At 37.9% G+C, this 17,621-nt stretch overlaps 2 protein-coding genes across 7 annotated transcripts in view; one reads left to right on the top strand and one right to left on the bottom strand.

Annotated features, from left to right (window-relative positions):
* The window catches only part of PDE6C (phosphodiesterase 6C), a 66,349-nt gene extending 59,628 nt beyond the window's left edge, over positions 1–6,721 (top strand). For 3 of the 6 annotated variants that reach the window (XM_075935148.1, XM_075935147.1, XM_006113192.3), the window contains exons 19-22: positions 1,270–1,344; positions 1,483–1,566; positions 2,550–2,703; positions 6,584–6,719. In XM_075935148.1, the coding sequence (XP_075791263.1) occupies positions 1,270–1,344; positions 1,483–1,566; positions 2,550–2,703; positions 6,584–6,657 (387 nt within the window). In that variant the 3' untranslated portion in view covers positions 6,658–6,719. Of the gene's footprint in view, positions 1–1,269; positions 1,345–1,482; positions 1,567–2,549; positions 2,704–5,873; positions 5,926–6,583 lie in introns of all 6 variants that reach the window. The other 3 variants (XM_075935149.1, XM_075935152.1, XM_075935150.1) reach the window with 2 other exon arrangements.
* A 76-nt stretch (positions 6,722–6,797) lies between these two features.
* LOC102462381 (protein FRA10AC1 homolog) overlaps positions 6,798–17,621 on the bottom strand; it is a 95,436-nt gene continuing 84,612 nt past the window's right edge. Inside the window, exons 13-14 of the mRNA XM_075935153.1 lie at positions 14,255–14,339; positions 6,798–10,306 (exon numbers count right to left, since the gene is read on the bottom strand). Coding sequence (XP_075791268.1) covers positions 10,264–10,306; positions 14,255–14,339 — 128 coding nt within the window. The 3' untranslated portion in view covers positions 6,798–10,263. The remainder of the gene's footprint in view (positions 10,307–14,254; positions 14,340–17,621) is intronic.

Below are 17,621 nucleotides of genomic sequence, written 5' to 3'. Positions count from 1 at the left end.
ATTCTCTCTTCCTGCTAAACCTCTTCAAACATCTCATGGATAACATTAGCAAGAAAACTTGAAGGAGCGTAGCAGATAGCAAGGTTTCACTAGTTCAATAACAAACATGTACACACTAGCTTAATGAAACAGTATTCATACTCTTTGCCTCTGGAAACTTAATATTCCAAGTCCTACAATGCCAAAAAATGCCCTTGAAAAGTTTCCTCTCAGTTTCTAGTATTTTTGTTTAGCTAATATATACATGATATGCACAAGTAAAAGCACAAGCATGACAGTAAACAACATACTGGCAAAACATAGTTAATAGCTAAAGCTCTGCAAATCTGTGGACGTCTGCAGGTATACGCAACTGCAAATGTGAATATGGATATCCATGGCTCATTTCTGCAGATATGGATGCAGATAAAATTTTATATCTAGAACCCTGCAGATGTGCAGATATCCACCTTAAATCCACAGATATTCTCATCCGTGGATGTGGACATCTACAGCTTCATTTTTGCGAATGCAGATACATCTTGGGTGCGTCTAGACTAGCAAGATTTTGCGCAAAAGTGGCCGCTTTTGCGCAAAAACTTGCCAGCTGTCTACACTGGCCGCTTGAATTTGCGCAAGAGCACTGACTTTGTAATGTACAAAATCAGTGCTTCTTGCGCAAATACTTTCACGCTCCCGCTCAGGGAAAAAACCCTCTTGTGCAAAAATACTTGCGCAAGAGGGCCAGTGTAGACAGGGAAGAACTGTTTTGCGCAAAAAAGCCCCAATGGCTAAAATGGCGATCGGGGCTTTCTTGTGCAAAATCGCGTCTAGACTGGCCACGGATGCTTTTGCGCAAAAGCACTTTTTGCACAAAAGCATCCGTTCCAATCTAGACACGCTTTTGCGGAAATACTTTTAACAGAAAAACTTTTCCATTAAAAGTATTTCCGCAAAATCATGCCAGTCTAGATGCAGCCCTTGTGTATCCTCGCAGGGCTCTATAAATAGCTATGGTAACAGGATTATACATGCTCCTTCTATCTGGTAGGAAGATATATTACTGGATATATTGGGAATCACCTTCTGCCATTTGAAGAACCAGCAGCACTATGGCTTGAAAAAAAATAGTTGTTTTAAAAAGGAAATAAACTGATTAACTCTCAATTAATCCTAAGCAAAAATGTTCTCCAACATTTCCTGGAAATACTTAAATACATTCCAGCATCATTCTGCAACTGTGCTGATTAATACTACAATATCTATAATACAGGAGATTTTCATTTCCAGGTTGCCCTTATGGTTGCAAATGAATTTTGGGAGCAAGGTGATCTAGAGCGAACTGTGCTAGAGCAACAGCCAATTGTAAGTATTTTGACATGTTAACCAGCAGTAACTTCAATATGAAATAATAGTTATTGAAGATGTGTTTGTCAGTAACAGTTGTCCTATTGACTCAAAATGCAGCAAATTCACATTAAAATAATAATATTCTTTTTCTAGCCTATGATGGACAGAAATAAAGCAGATGAATTGCCTAAGCTTCAAGTTGGTTTCATTGATTTTGTGTGTACATTTGTATACAAGGTAAGAATAAAATTTTATTCTTCCTTTGCATTGATTGGAATGGCACGAGTGAAAAACAATAGTCAAATATTCTAGATGTTAGCAGGGCCTTCCTAGTCATTCAAATAGCTTTCATTCAAAGGGTCATGATTTTTCATCTACTTTTATGAAGTACTACACACTCCTAAAAGGTGCTTAGCATCTTTTGGAGACACTGGATCCTTCTGAAGTCCTAAGGAACTCAAGGGAACTAAGCATTTCTAGAAGCTGTTCAGTTTCTTGAAAGATTTGAGGTAGAGCTTAATCACTGTACTTCACAGAGCCCCTTCTAACATGAAGAGCATAACACAGATGGATTGGGGAGCAATGAACATTATGCACCTTGTGCTGGATTGGCATAGGAAATACTTGAGTTGTTCACATCTTCTGAACAGCAATATGATGTATGTTCCTATACCATCTGGATTTTAAGGCTCTTCCAAAATGCCATCATGCAGTAGAATGAAATGTACTATTTTAAACAGCAACAGGTAAAAGCTCAGTCTTCATAGATCACATGTGTTATAGTAAATATGGGCAAAGCCATGCCAGGAGAATACACTGGGACAGGGGGAGGCTTAGGGGAAAAGCTAGAATTTACAGCACATAATTGCTTTGATTTACTGACTCAGTTTGGTGCTTCTCATTAACTCCCACTACATGGTTCATACGCCATCACCAATAGAATGGTACTAACAGGTACCACAACTGCACTTCATCTCCTCCCTTCAACAGAAAAGCACACATGCTAAGCAGACACCAACAAAATGCTGAGCTCATAACACAAAACAAAGTTAAATCTCTGTCACTGTTCCTGCCATACAATGAAACATGTAAAACTACTGAAAGGTGAAAGCAAAGGAAGTTTCTGTTCACAACAACAATACCTTTGTAGTCATGCTAGAACCTGAAAATAACCATGCATTACAAATTGACAGCTTAATAACTCATTATTGTTTATTTAGGAATTCTCAAGGTTTCACAAGGAAATTACACCAATGTTGGATGGTCTTCAGAACAACAGGGTGGAATGGAAAACACGGGCTGATGAATATGACGAAAAGATGAAAATTATTGAGGAAGAAAAGAAAAAGCTGGAAGAAGCAGCAGCCAAAAAAGGTTAGGCATCTTTAAGATTTTCATTCATATACTAGACAACCATTTGGCATATTCTGTCTGAAGCACACACATGCAAATACACATTTATTTCAGTGCTTAAATACTATGTGTGGCTATAACTTGAAGAATTTGCTTTGTGTATAATAAAACAATGAGTAACTTGCCAAGGCAACCTAATCCAGGACACATTGGACTGATGCCCTAGACTGCCATATTAGAAAGTGTGACAAAATTGCCATGGTGAGGAGAAAGTGAAACAGTGTCTTTTTTGAACTTAACAAAATTGCTGCTTACCCAAGGATAAAGCAGTTGCAGTCACCAGAAAGGGTTGAAGAAGTAGTTTTCTGTGGGTGTCAACATCATAAGCATTAAGCAACTGGGGCTTGTCTCTGTTTATCCAGAGGATGCAAATCAAAAAGCAGTGAATATTCCCCGTAAGACTGCAAACATCTCTGGGATTGATCTTTTGTACTGATCTCCTTTTTCACTAATTCACAGCCAAAGAATACAAAACCCTCAAATAAGTCTTACACTTTCCCTTCAATCTCTCAAGACTGAAGGTAAAACGACACTCTCAGAAATCAAACAAGCTTATTCAAAAGATCTTGATCATATTGTGCTATCACAACATGGTAACAGGAAATCTTCACTGATAGTGTAGCTAAGAAGTAAACATCATTCTTCCTGAAGCTTCAGGGGGTAGCTGAGTTAGTCTGTACAGAATAAACTTAAAAAAACAACAAAATGCCTGCTAGCACTTTATAGACTAACAAAACATGTAGATGGTATCATGAGCTTTCGTGGGCACAGCCTATTTCTTCAGATGACTGGAGTTTTGAGTTCAAAACTCTGGTCATCTGAAGAAGTGGGCTGTGCCCACAAAAGCTCATGATACCATCTACATGTTTTGTTAGTCTATAAAGTGCTACCAGACCACTGATTTATTCTTCCTGTGATTTAACCTTCAAACAGTCTTGTAAGGGATGTCTATGTGGAAGCTTTCCATATGTAGACACTTCCAAGTCAGCAGAACCTACCAGAAATCTCAGAATACTTTGCTGAGGAAGCTAGGAGAAGCTGTTGAAGTTTTCCGGCTGTCGAGAGAATTGATGGTAGTTGTTGCCAGGTATAGTAAACTAGATCTTGTTAAAACTCTTGTTGAACAGACAAAACCATCTTACCCTTTTCCAGAATCTGGAGAATATCAACATCGCATGAAAAGTATGTGGTGGAAAAGGAAGAGGGAGAAATAATGATTCAAAGCATGTGAACTTCCAGAAGTTAGTGATGTCTTGGCAGTTTTACTCTTTTAATTAACTGGAAGTTACAAGTCCACATCTTTTTCTTCAGGAGATGATTAGAAAGGATTTCTGATTTGGTAAAAACTAAAGCCATAAAATTAAATGAAGGGCATAAGAGTGAATGAAGCCAATTATATTATAAAAACCACTCCATTTTGAACATCAGCTCTAACATCAGTACACTAGGGCTCAAATGTGCAACTCCTTTAACAGCCAGGCTGTTTTGAAAGGCTCACAGATCACTAGCTATGGCAAATAACTCCAAAAATGAACAATGGCAGGCATAATTTCACGAAGAAAAGCAATTTGATCTTAAAAAGTGTTTTATATCTTCAAGACACTATGCAATGCATTAATCTTCATAATATCCATGGGAAGTAGGGAGTTTTTTCCCCATATTATACAGATGTGAAAATTGCTCAAAGCCATATATCAAGTCACTATTAGAAGCTGGACCAGAACTAAGAAGTTCCTGACTCAATTTAAATGGCAAAACTAACCCTAAATTCAGAAGGCTACACTATAAAGGTGGTTTAAGCATGCTGTAAAATGCATCACTTATTGAAAACCAATTTTTGAAAGCAAAAACTGAACAAAGTGAGTCAAATGTTGAAATCGAAAACTGTCCACATGAATACCTTTAAAATCTTGTTTTATAAATATGGCTCGAAGTGTGCAGAAACTTAATCATGTCAGTTTTAATATCACAAAAATATATCACCTTTTATATAAACATGTATGGACTACTGTAAAAATAATTCATTTTCTAGAAAAATTGCAGGAGATAAAATTGTTTTGACAGATTACACCAGGTTGTTACACACATTTGATAGGTGTGGCATACATTCCATTTCTCCCTAATCTGATATGCACCTATATATTTTTCTGATGTAGTAGCAATCCTTCTTCTTTCAAGCTGAATTTATTGGTGAGCATCTTACAAGAGAGACCAAATATGGGATTTACAAGAAAAGTCTCATATTGATGTACCGGAATTTAAGGTTATAACTTATAGAAGTGCCAAAAAAGAGATAAATCCCACTGAAAAAAGCAGTATTTCTCTCTCTCTCTCTCACACACACACACACACACACGATTGCATCTTTCTACATTTTTGGCAAAATAGTTTATCATTTACGGTCTGATTTTATGACACACTCCCACTGATTTTAATAGGTGCAGGATCATGTCCTTAAAACTAAGATTTCAGTTAAAGAACTGTCAAATTAGATGTCTGGAAAGAATAGAAAACTTGTACTCTCATCGGATATTTTAACCATTTAAAATTACTGGTACATGAGGTTACTCAGTTAATGAGGTCACTGTGATTTACACAACATTTGACATCCCCAAGGAAATTTACTCACAGGCAGACATATGTAAAGATACAACTGTCCAAATCCCAGGTGGTCTCTTGCAGTCAATAAGGACATCGCCCAATATGCATATTATCATAATGGATGGTGTTACAAAAGGTTATGAATTATCCAGTATTTCAAAAATGTATCCTGAGATGAAGTCATGCAAACTAAACAAGGTACAGAATGTGATAAATTATTAAACCACCAAAATCAAGGCTATGTAAATACAGAACAGTGCTTTAATTTTTGCAGATTTTTAAAAATTCTTATCCCTAGATCATAGTGACCTGCTTTTGATGCCTCCTTTTCTAACTATCTGACAGACAAAAAATAAAAATAAATATAAATATAAATATATTTGCTGAACCACAACAGTGGAAAGTTCAGAACAGAATAAACAGGACAAGATATTATAAAATTAAAACAAATTATTTTAGTATCATACTGTTAATTACATCCACAAATTTCAGAGAGTAGGGCACTGATCATGTGACATGTTTTAATGCAGGTGGAAAGGGTCGAAAATAACCTAGTAACGTGGTGATCCACAACTTTCAAATGTAAGTTTTAATTCTAATATTGGTATGTTAACTTAAAATGAAACTGAAAACAAGTTACTATTCTGAACAGATCAGAAGTTAGACCCATCAAAATCTGTGGAATCATTTGAGAGAGATGTTAACATTGTTAGTGACAGCAGTTATTGAACATACAAAAGAAATCTCTCTCTCTTGATTGGTAACAGGTTTATACACAACTCGATAAAAGATTCTATCATCATAATCAACACTTAAGTCAGGGGAAAGTTTCTATACTCCCCTCCAATAGTCTCCAAGATTATAACTGAGCCAAGAGTATATTCCCTTTGCAGGCTTTCATTTGTGCGTGGGGGGGTATGATGTAGAGGGACAGGATTAAGTAAACATAATTGCTGAAACTTTCCAGTAAAAGTGGTTCAGTGTGTGTTTGTCCATTGGTAAATGCTGATATTAACTACTGTACTATTTCTCAATATTGGTTGTTCAATATTCTGTTAATTGAAAAATATATACCAATCCTGACAATGGGTTCAGTTTTCAAGTGGACAAACACACTTGTGTTGTGGAATAAAATTAAAATGCATGTCACAGAATTAGCATTCATAAAGGAAAAAAATGAAGCTTATTAAAATGAAAAGAATATTCAATCATTCACATTTTTTTCTGTTTTTATTGGCAGAACAAGATGCAGCAAAAGGTGGAGGAGGTGGTGGAGATGATGATGGCAAATCCAAAACATGTATAATTTTGTAATGCATTTCAATGGCACTAAAAGAGTCTCAAAGTCTATGTTTCTGCTACTTGGAAAAATAAAACAAAACATCTAGAAAGAACTTCAAAAAACCTCAGTGGATTTCTACAATGCATAGGATAGCATAGGCCAAACAATCCTCTTAAACAAATGCCATTTATTGAGTGTCATTACTAATGGCATAAAAGAGGCGGAATCCATTGAAAACTAAAAATCATGAAGACAAAATGGAAAGAAAACATGAATTATGGTGCAAAATGAGTTGATTATGTGTTCACTTCTTGGTATGATTTCTTGGCACTCAATTTATATACAGTATTTTTATTAAAATGTATAAATGCTGCAGACTGTCCAGAAAACTATATATGACTTTTTAATGATAGATTACAACCAGTAATTTCATATAAGATCTAAGTTGCACATACCAAAACAAAAAATTGCAGAAAATTTCAAAATTCATAGTTTTACATTTTTATATTATGTTAATTTTTTTCATCTGAACTGAACTACATCCCATTCCTGCATCCTCAGTTCTAGATACAATCCTGGAATGATCTCTTCCACTACTTCAAAACACCTAAATATTAGCACCATCTTGTGCCTACAAAAAGAGGCCGATGGCGCAATCCTCCCCCTGAAGCTATCACTACCAATTTGTAATTGTAGCAGTGGCTTTGGAGAAACCATTCCCTTCTCCACAAGTATGCAATTCTGCCCACCATTTAACTGCCAGTGACCCATGTACCTCGTACCCTATATGAACAAAACTTGTCTCTTTACATAAAATCAAAATGCAGGTCATAAGAATTGTAAGCTTTTTTATTTAGAATGAACAATGTATTACAGTACCTACACAAATATTCCTATAGCAAAGCTATAGATTCAAATGTCTTCTTAAAAAGTGTATGAAACAATACAATATTTTTTGGATAAAATAACAAATACATGTGTCTGGTATTTCAGAATTCCTGAATTTACCCTAATAAGATCAATGAACAAAAATTGTCTTCACAAATCCTTCCATAGCCACACCCTAGGAAGCTATTCTGTATATTAATGATCTCTTCCATAAGTATAAAGAATGGTAATGGAGCTTCTCCACAGCCACTTTTCTCGCTTTTGGTCTGGAGTGTCTGCCATTGCCATAGGCAGAGAAAAGGGGAATGAGCAATGGATTTATGTATTACATTCATATACCAAAGCAATGTATTCCATTGGACCCAATTCCAAATCTAACAATTCAGAGGTATAAAAGGTGAGCTTTAAATGCACAGAAATTATTCTCTCCAGGTGCAGCCTTCTCAAATCCTGCCACCATTCCTTTCCCTCCAAAATAGGATTGTACAGGTTCTACTGCTTGGAGGTAATTTACTATCCACAAGGGCAAGGGGGAAATATCTGTTTTTATATTTACTAATACACTTTTACTGTATATTAAGTTTCCCTACAAAAAGCAGAAGGAGAGAACATTTCAGAGTTTTCTCTTCGAGTGTGATGTGCAGTCACTGATTAATGCTCCATTAGTAAGTCTGTGATCCTGTATCTTCGTACATTAAATACTATTCTTTCTACATGTGTGCAGGTAACACTAAAATTACACTGTATATGTAGCATGAACAATTACATTCTCCGTTCTCTTTTGCCCAAGACCCTTCTAGCATTTTTTATAAAAAATCCTTCAAATATGTTCTAACATACATAGCACATAGCTACTGTGCAACTATAATGAGAAATAAAACATTCTTCCACAAATATATCCTTAATTTATTAATGGGCCAAATATTTTATGCAGACTTAAAATGCCATAAATCTGGGGATAATATTTTCTGTAACAAATGTAGATATGAGGAAATATCAAGTTTGCTTTTGTCATCTACTTTTAATTAAAAATATATTAAATGAAACAATGTATTTAATATGTATATTGTACTATTTTATAATTATATTGTGAAGGCCCAGAAAAAAAGTAGGTATCCAAAATACATGCCTATTCTACATCATTTGCAGCAACAAATATAGCAACAAACTGTACTAAAGCCCTTATAGGCAAGTTACATAGACTTAAGCTGATTGCTGTAGATTGGATTTGGCTCCTAACCAAGCTTGCAAGATGACAAAGAATTAACCTTTAAATCCATCTTCTTACTGAAAGAAGACTTCACACACACAAGTCTACCTTTACTTGTTATTCAAGGACACCTTAAATGTGTCTCTGTACTGTCATCCATTTTGTATGTATGAATGGTTAAAATTGTAATTATGTTAAGTAATACTAAATGTAAATAGAGATCTGTGGATCTACACAAATCATGCACATGTTCATGGATATATTACAACCATGTCTACAGAGTTATGCTGTCTGCATCAAGCACTTTGTTATATGGCATCTATACTGTGAACAACTCATCCAGTTAAGGTTTCTGCTTTCAAAAATACAGACAGTACTTTATAAACCATTAATTTTACCAAGACTGTTTAAAATATAAATTTCACTCAGTACTATGGTAACACAAATGTCTCTTATGTAGATGAAATAATTTTCCATTGACAAAAGAATGGCCATTGGAATTTAATCTTGTGCAGACTGTTTCTTTGGAAACATACAATAAAATGAATTTAAAGTTATGCTGCAATTTGAATAGGAAAAAAACACTAAGTCTCAAGTGTTATTATATGTTACTGACTTGGTATGCTCAGGATTACACTTTAAAGTAGGATTACAATTCATTCACTAATAAGGGGATCAGAAACCACAGATAACACGTAAGCCGTATGTACTTTTCCCACCGGCAAACCATGTACCTCATTTATTACAACAAATGTGACAAACTAATATCCTAAAGTACTAGTAGAATGACCATGGGACTGTCAGTCAAACAACATTTAAAATAATAGACTTAAAATGAGGGTAACAGTGAACTAATACTTATGAAAATGATTAAAGAAAACATAATTGATTTTAGGAAGAAAAGATTTACTTACCAAAGATAAGTTTCATAAAATCAGAAACTTCAAAAAGATTTTTGAGTCTTAAACATCACATGACTATTGAATTTAAATCTATGAACTCCTGCAGCATTATTAATAATATATATAGTTCTTTTTTAAAGAGTTGAGTGGTAAATTCAGAACAGAAAGTCAACTATAATTTGCCTTTAAAACAATTAACTAATGTGCAGAATAGAAGAAAGTACTTCACGTAGCTGATCATTGTAAAAACACTGCATTCTATCAGAAAACCCCATTTTTGTATGTCTCCTCACCCTCTTTTGAGGTTAATGTGCAGTGTCTTCTACAATATTTTAAATTTGTACTTTACTATGCACTCAGATGAAAATAAATTATAACAATATATATGTCATCCTTCATTAATACACAGGGGTATCTGTCTATCGTCTTCCAAGAGAAACTGCTTATGCCTCAATCCTGCAACTGACCCATACATGCACATGGCCTAGTGAAATCAGTGATACTCTATGCAGGCAGGGGTATGCGTTCATACACAATCAATTGTAGGAACAGTGCTTTTAATCAAATTTTACATAAAAATATAGGTTCCTAAATCTGATTTGGTATTCAGATATGAATTCAAGAATAAATATGGAGTTTCAGAGAAATAAGTCTTGAAAATACTCATCAAACTCTTCCTCCCTGTAAGAGAAACCAAATAATAACATTAAAATATGTGAGCAACAAATGTAGGGTATCACAGTTGCTATTCCTTGTGCTGCAAACATCTTCTGAGATTTTTGGTTATAAGAAGAAAAAGTTGGTCCTGCTTTGAGCAGAGGTTTCGACTAGTTGATCATCAGAGGTCTCTTCTAACCCTAATCTTTTCTGATTCTAAGTTCAAAGCAATGCATATGAGGTATACTACATTTCTATTTTCCTCCATTTCTTCCTCATTCTGTCTGACAGAAGCAGTGTTTTGGTATTTAGGGAATACTCTTTAATTAATTAAATTATTTTGGCATGACATTACTCTTACAATAAATATTAGAGTGTATAACCAGTGATCCAACATTTACAGATAACATCTCTAAAAACAAGGGACTAGGACACAGTTTGTCTGTCTGGAATTACAGAAGATCTGCTACATTTCTCTTCATACCGATTGACTATAATCTCACCTTTTCTGCTTTAACACTAAATGGTTACAGGAATCAAGGTATATATTTGTTTTTAATTTTTCCCCATAAGTATCATGGAATTTGTAGGTCTGCAAGCACAACAACAACTTTTTGGGGGATTTTTCTATTAATATCTCTAGCTGAGTATGTATGCAAATAGAGTTTTTTTTATAATTAACCTCATACTATAACTTCCTGGTTGATACTCAAGCCCATGAAGCTGTAGTTGAGGGAAGGAGGTGTCTTTTCATAGTTTAACTGGAGAACCTTGTGGAGATCCAAAATCTATTATCAGTGGATGCGTATATCCATGGACATAAATCTGGTATCGCAGAGCTGCAGGACTCTGCTGAACTGCAGCAACATGTTGGGATGCTGCTCACAGAGCCAGTGCCCATGTGGACAGGTCCTCTGGCATGTCTATACAGCCCCCATCCTTGCCCAATCGGGTGGGCACAAGGTTCACCACCAGCTGTCCTTGTTCACGCTACTGTGTGCAAGCAGCTTATATACTCCCAGAACAAAATCCCTTCCACACAGCACTCTGTGGTTTCTGTTTAAGAGCATGCAAGATGCCTGCATACACTAGTGTGGCTAGGGACTTTTGCCAGTGAGCCTTGTGTTCACCCTAGTGGGCGGGTCTGGAGGCAGTACAGCCACGTTAAAGGAGCTGCTCATGTGGGGCCCTAGCTATTGAAAGAGACATCCTGACATGCTGATGCTTTTACCACTGCAGTTCCCGATAGAGCCCTGAAGGACACTAGATACCCTTTATTTCCATGGATTTCCACAGGGCTCTGTGCATCTGCATAGTGGCAGACAGTCCCTCCACAATACCTCCAAGCCAATAAAGAGAAAGCTGCTGCTGAGCACCGCTTCATGGTATGTAAAAGTGTAGTGCCTCCTTGCATGGCCTCTCAATGGCTATCTTACCACATAAAAGAACCATGACTGTTCTGCTATTTTTTGTGTCTTTATCCCCAAGGGAAAAGAACAAGGAGTCCTGTGGCATCTTAAAGACTTAGGGTATGTCTACACTAGCTCATTAATTCGAGCTAGATAGGCAAATCAGGCAACCGGAGTTGCAGATGAAGCCTGGGATTTAAAAATCCTGGACTTTATTTACATGTTCCCGTCCTGCCGCCATTTTTAAATCCCCCTTAGTTCGAACAAACAGCCCGTGGCTACACGCAACCGTTTAAAGTTAATCCGAACTAAGTCCTTAGTTCGGATTAACTGTTACACCTCATTCCATGAGAAGTAACAGTTAATCCGAACTAAGAATTTAGTTCGGATTAACTTTAACTTCCGCGTGTAGTCGTGGGCAGTTCGTTTGAACTAATATTGATTTAAAAATGGCAGCCGGACGGGAACATGCAAATAAAGCCCAGGATATTTAAATCCCGGGCTTCATTTGCAACTCCGGTTGCCTGTTTTGCCTATCTAGCTCGAATTAATGAGCTAGTGTAGACATACCCTAACAGATTTATTTGGGCATAATCTTCCATGGACAAAGACCCACTTTATCAGATGCATTTGCCCATGAAAGTTCTTGCCCAAATAAATTTGTTAAATCTTTAAGATGACTCAGGACTCCTTGCTGTTTTTGCAGAAACAGACTAGCATGGTGTATGATACTTATCCCCATGGAGTGAAGGTAGGTATGACTGACTCCCTGTGAGCTGAAGTGCATCGAGATAGGTATTTCCTTTAAAGTATTTAAAAAACAGATTGATTTCAAGTATATTGAGGCCAAACATTTGAGAAAATACCAATACAGTTTAAATTGTTTGCTTAAAATGAAATCAGGTCTTTAGTTGTTCTTGAATAATCAAAGGGAATAAGATGAGCACTGGATCCTAAATACATCCCTATTTTGGGAAAGATGGATACATGCATGCACAACAAATTTATGCTACAAAGCAATTCTCTTTTCATTCTTCAAAACTTAAGTTGTGTCACTAGTGCTTTTTGGTTAAGTAGTGTCCAATATAGATTTTATTTATAAAGGATCTAAAGCTAAAATCCCCATTTTCATTCTCTTGTTTCTGGTTTTAAATCAAGTAAATGGGGAGTACAGGCAGTCCCCGGGTTACGTACAAGATAGGGACTGTAGGTTTGTTCTTAAGTTGAATTTGTATGTAAGTTGGAACTGGTACATATTGTAGGGGAAACTCTAGTCAAACATTTCTCCAGAGCTCAGTTTTATTCTCCCACACCTCACTTCCCTCAGTCCTTTATTCTCCCACACCTCACTTCCCTCAGTCAAGCTGAGGTGTCTGCTGAGAAAAGCCGCTCCGCATCTCCCTGGTCTGCTGGGGGGAAGCAGCTAGTGCGGGGTTGCCTCACCCCGTTTGTAAGTAGGGATCCGATGTAAGTCGGATCCATGTAACCCGGGGACTGCCTGTATTATCTTAACAAGAATTACTTCCCATTGGTCAAATATTCCAACATATTTCATGGTGAAAAAAACTACAAAGGAGCAAATTATGGCAAAAAGAACCACCTCAAGGGATGTGCATATCTATTACATTATGGAGCCCAAGCCTGTGGCAGATCCTTCCACAGTGCTGCAAAGGCCCAAGCTAACAGCGAAGGCAGAAGAAAAGCAGAAAAGGCCAGTGACTAAGGGCTTGTCTAGACTACATCCCTCTTTCGAAAGAGGCATGTAATTTTGGCAGATCGAAAGTGCAAATGAAGTGCTGATTTAAATATCCCACGCTTCATTTGCATATTTGGGTCCAATCGCTGTTTCAAAAAAGGGTATTTTGAAAGTGAAACTGCAGTCTAGATGTGGTTCTTTAGAAAAAAAAAAATCCTTTTTCGAAAGTTCCCATACTCCATTGTCGCTGAAGGTAGCATCAGCAGGGGCTTCTTTTTGACAGTAGGGAGAAATGGGGGGGGGGGGCCCGAATGCCTTGCGATCAAATGGTCGAGCCCCCCGATTGACCAGTCGATGGGTTGGAGACTATGGCTCTAGAGCACGAGGCTACATTAACAACATGTTAACCTTTGAGAGCTCAGCCGAGTGCTACTTCATCATTTAGTAGCAAAACATTCCCTGGGAAATATTCCCTTTGACTCCACCACCTCAATCAAGCTTCACAATCATCATTGCTGTGTACAGTATTAAACTATTTAAAATGTATATATATATATATATACTGCCTTTGTCTACAGGAAAAAATGTCCCTGGAATGTAGCCTCCCCATTTACATTAATTCTTATGCGGAAATTGGATTCACTTAATATCGATTCACTTAAAATAGCATTTTTCAGGAACATTAGTAGTTAAGTGAGGAGTTTCACTATACTCAAGTATATAAAGTAAGGAAGAAGATTTGGCACTCATTTTCAGTTTTGGAATAATCATAACAAATCCTGAAAAGACACATGTAGCCACATGATTTTTTAATAAGTATAACTATTACAAGATATACAAATTATTGGTATAGGTATCAGAACTTACCGTGATTTTTCATCTGTCTCTTGTAGAGGACCCTTCCAAAAATCAGCATCTGAAGGAATATCTTGCTCTTCATTGTCATCTTGGTCTGTTTAAGATTATTAAAATATCTTAAGAAAATTATTTTTCAACGAAAATTTGTATCCAAATTGTACATGGCTCTATAAGCCTCTGAGTCAAAGTACTTTAAATGTGAGAATTTTTGAAGAAAAAACAATTTTGCAACTCTCTTGTTGTACAAATGTGCACCTATCTCCTTTGTACGTTTGTGATGGTACATGTAACATTAAAAAGGAAAATCGGAAAAGAAATGTACTGCAGTCTACCTTAAAAGGAAATATATTATTTAAAAAGAGACATGAAAAAACAAGACAGAACAGTGTTCAATTCAGCTTTCAGTGTCCAGTTCTCAAGTGGGTTTGGGACCAACACTGGCTGATTGCACTCCATGGATGCTCCTCCACAGGGAAAAATGGGCAGCCCTCCATCAGCTTTCTACTCCTCCCCCCCAGCACCTCCCACCCACAAATGGACTCCACAGATCAGCACATCCCCTTCTCTCCTCCCTAGACTTCCCACTTGCTGCAATCAGCTGTTCTGTGGCATTTGGGGGGAAGGGGCAGGCAGGAGAAGCAAAGATGCAGTATGCTGGGGGAAGAAGCGGAACTGGTAGGGAAGAGGCAGAGTGAAGGTGGGAAGGCAGGAGTATAACCTTGGGAGATGGAGTTGGGGGTGGGGTTTGGGGGCAGAGCTGGGGGTTGAGCATGGGAGGGGAGGGCAGAGGAGGGGATAAGGGCAACTACCCTGGGGCCCAACGATTCAAAGCAGCAGCAGCAGCCGCCCCAGAGCACTGGGAACATTAAGTTGCTGCCAAAGCACTACACTTGGCATGCCACACAGGACTTGAGGGGGAGGGGCGCGCACTGCACTCAGGGCAGTGTTGAGGGCTTGCTGCCCCACTCCTGCCCCTTCTGCCGGAGGCCCCACTCCTTGTGGGATGCAGAGCCAGGCTCCTCCCACATTGCCTGGGGCCCATAGTGGTTGTTGGCCCAGCTGGTTAAGCACCCCTAGGCACTTTTCAAAGTTGGCAACACTGCTGCACTTAACCTTTAAAAAATTAAGGAACATCAGCTACCTTCCATATTTTTTCTACAATACATCAAATTATTATATAGATTATAATTATATTGATTATATAGAGTATTTTCAAGACCACAGATATTATAACATCATTAATTCATCTATTGCCCAAAATATAAGATATGGCAAATGCCTCTCACAATCATTTCTGCTTGCAAACTAAAATTGTTACATTACAGCATTTGTTTTTCAAAAGCCTCATTGATTTGGTATGGTGGATCTAATGACTTAATCTGTTGGACTTTGCTCCAGAACACTGATCCTTATATCAACAGCAGCATTAGTACTTTGTTCCTAAAATTAAACAAAGAAATGCTGCACATAGTCCATGTTGGTGCACAGACCCCACAGGGTAGCAAACAAAATTATAATATCCCAACTATCTAAGAACAAAGATATAATGCAAAAAAAATTAGAGGAATAGTGGCAAATTCAGCAAGGACCTTACAGCTCACGTGTTCTGATTTCACCAGCAGAGATCAATGTAAGCATCTAAAATTGCAGTAATATAGTGTTTTGAATCATTTTAATAAAAAGAATTAACTATTCAATTTCTATTTACATACTGATTTATGTCAACTAATTATAAACTGTCATAAGGTAGAGAGATTAACAGATTGCCTCAGCCTCTTAAATACCTAACGCTTTATATCTTGAACCTCAAATATATGTAATGGTTGGTAACTAGGGTTGTTGGAGACTAGTTGACTTGTCGATTATCTGATAAGCAATTGCTTATCAGATAGTCTTTTGACTAGTCGACTAGTTGATTCTCCCCCCTCCCTCTTGCTGCTTCTATGAGATAGAGGCAGTAAAGGAGGAGGGAAGGGGTACTTCAAAGTGGCAGCCCCGCACAAGTGTGCAGGGCTGCCACTTTGAAACCCGAAGGTGGTGTTTCAAAGGAACAGCAGTGGAGCCTGGGGTCAGCTGGGGACTCCCCATCTGATCCCGGCCTATGCACAATATTTCCCCAGAACCCGGGTTCCGCCACCACGGAGAGCCCAGGATCAGCTGGGATTCCCCAGCTGACCCCAGGCCCCATGGCAGTTGCCCTTTGAAATGCCAGAAGTGGCATTTTAAAGGGGTAGCCGCCACACAGCTGTGCCTGGTGAAGAAGTGAAAGGTCTGGAAGGCATCCCAAAATCTTCTATTTAAGGAGGGCAGATAAACAGGAACTATGAGTCTTTTCCAGACAATCTCCAACAAGAAACTAACAGGTCCAGAGGTAAGAGCCCGCATAATAAAACAGGCAGTAAGGAACAGAATTAGCGAAGGGCAGGGAATGCCATTGCCAAAGCAGTCACTAGGACTCTGATCTCTCCTTACTGTATCAGGTGGCTCTATGAAGTACTGCGGATGGGAACTGGAATGAACTTTGGTTTGGACTACATTGGACAAGGTACCTCTCACACTGTTCTTGAATAATTTATTCTGAGGTTACAGATGACATTTTTTTAAACTTCTGAGTAGAACTGCAATACTTGGAAGTACTATTAATTAGGATCAGAGGGGTAGTCGTGTTAGTCTGAATCTGCATAAACAACTAAAAGTCCTGTGGCACCTTACAGACTAATAGATGTATCGGAGCATAAGCTTTTATGGGCAAAGGCAAGCATCTGATGAAGTGCGTCTTTGCCCACGAAAGCTTATGCTCCAATACATCTGTTAGTCTATAAGGTGCCACAGGACTTCTTATTAATTAGTAGAGTAGTACTATTCTTATTTACTACCATATAGAGCAGTGTTTCTCCAAGTGGTCTGCTAAACCACTCTGAGAAACCGGCTAACTGGCCATGCAGGTGTGTTTACTTACCAGCACCGTGGTTACGGAACCTCGCAGCTCCCATTGGCTCCGGTTCACTATTTGTAGCCAAGGGCAGCTGCAGGAAGTAGCATGGGCCAAGCTGCTGCTTCTCACAGCTCCCCTTGCCCGTAAATGGCAAATTGGAACCAATGGGAGACATGAGGCTCTGTGGCTGTGGCACCAGTTAGTAAACAAACTGGCACGGCTTGTTAGCAGGTTTCTCAGAGTGGTTTCGCAGACCACTTTGAGAACCACTGATATAGAGGATTTCTATCGATACAGGCCATTCTCACTGTAAGTCCAAGATATGTTCCAAATAACCTGGACTTAAAGCAAAACAACTTAAAGCAGGGACATTTTTCCCTGCGTCTGACTTCCATTTGAGCAATTTTTTTTGCATGACTTAAGAATGTGGAATGGGAGGAC

This window comes from Pelodiscus sinensis, chromosome 8, assembly GCF_049634645.1.
Source record: "Pelodiscus sinensis isolate JC-2024 chromosome 8, ASM4963464v1, whole genome shotgun sequence".
Classification (NCBI taxonomy): Eukaryota; Metazoa; Chordata; order Testudines; family Trionychidae; genus Pelodiscus; species Pelodiscus sinensis.
Note: the sequence above shows the minus strand (reverse complement) of the source record. Positions and strands in the feature narration are given on the sequence as shown.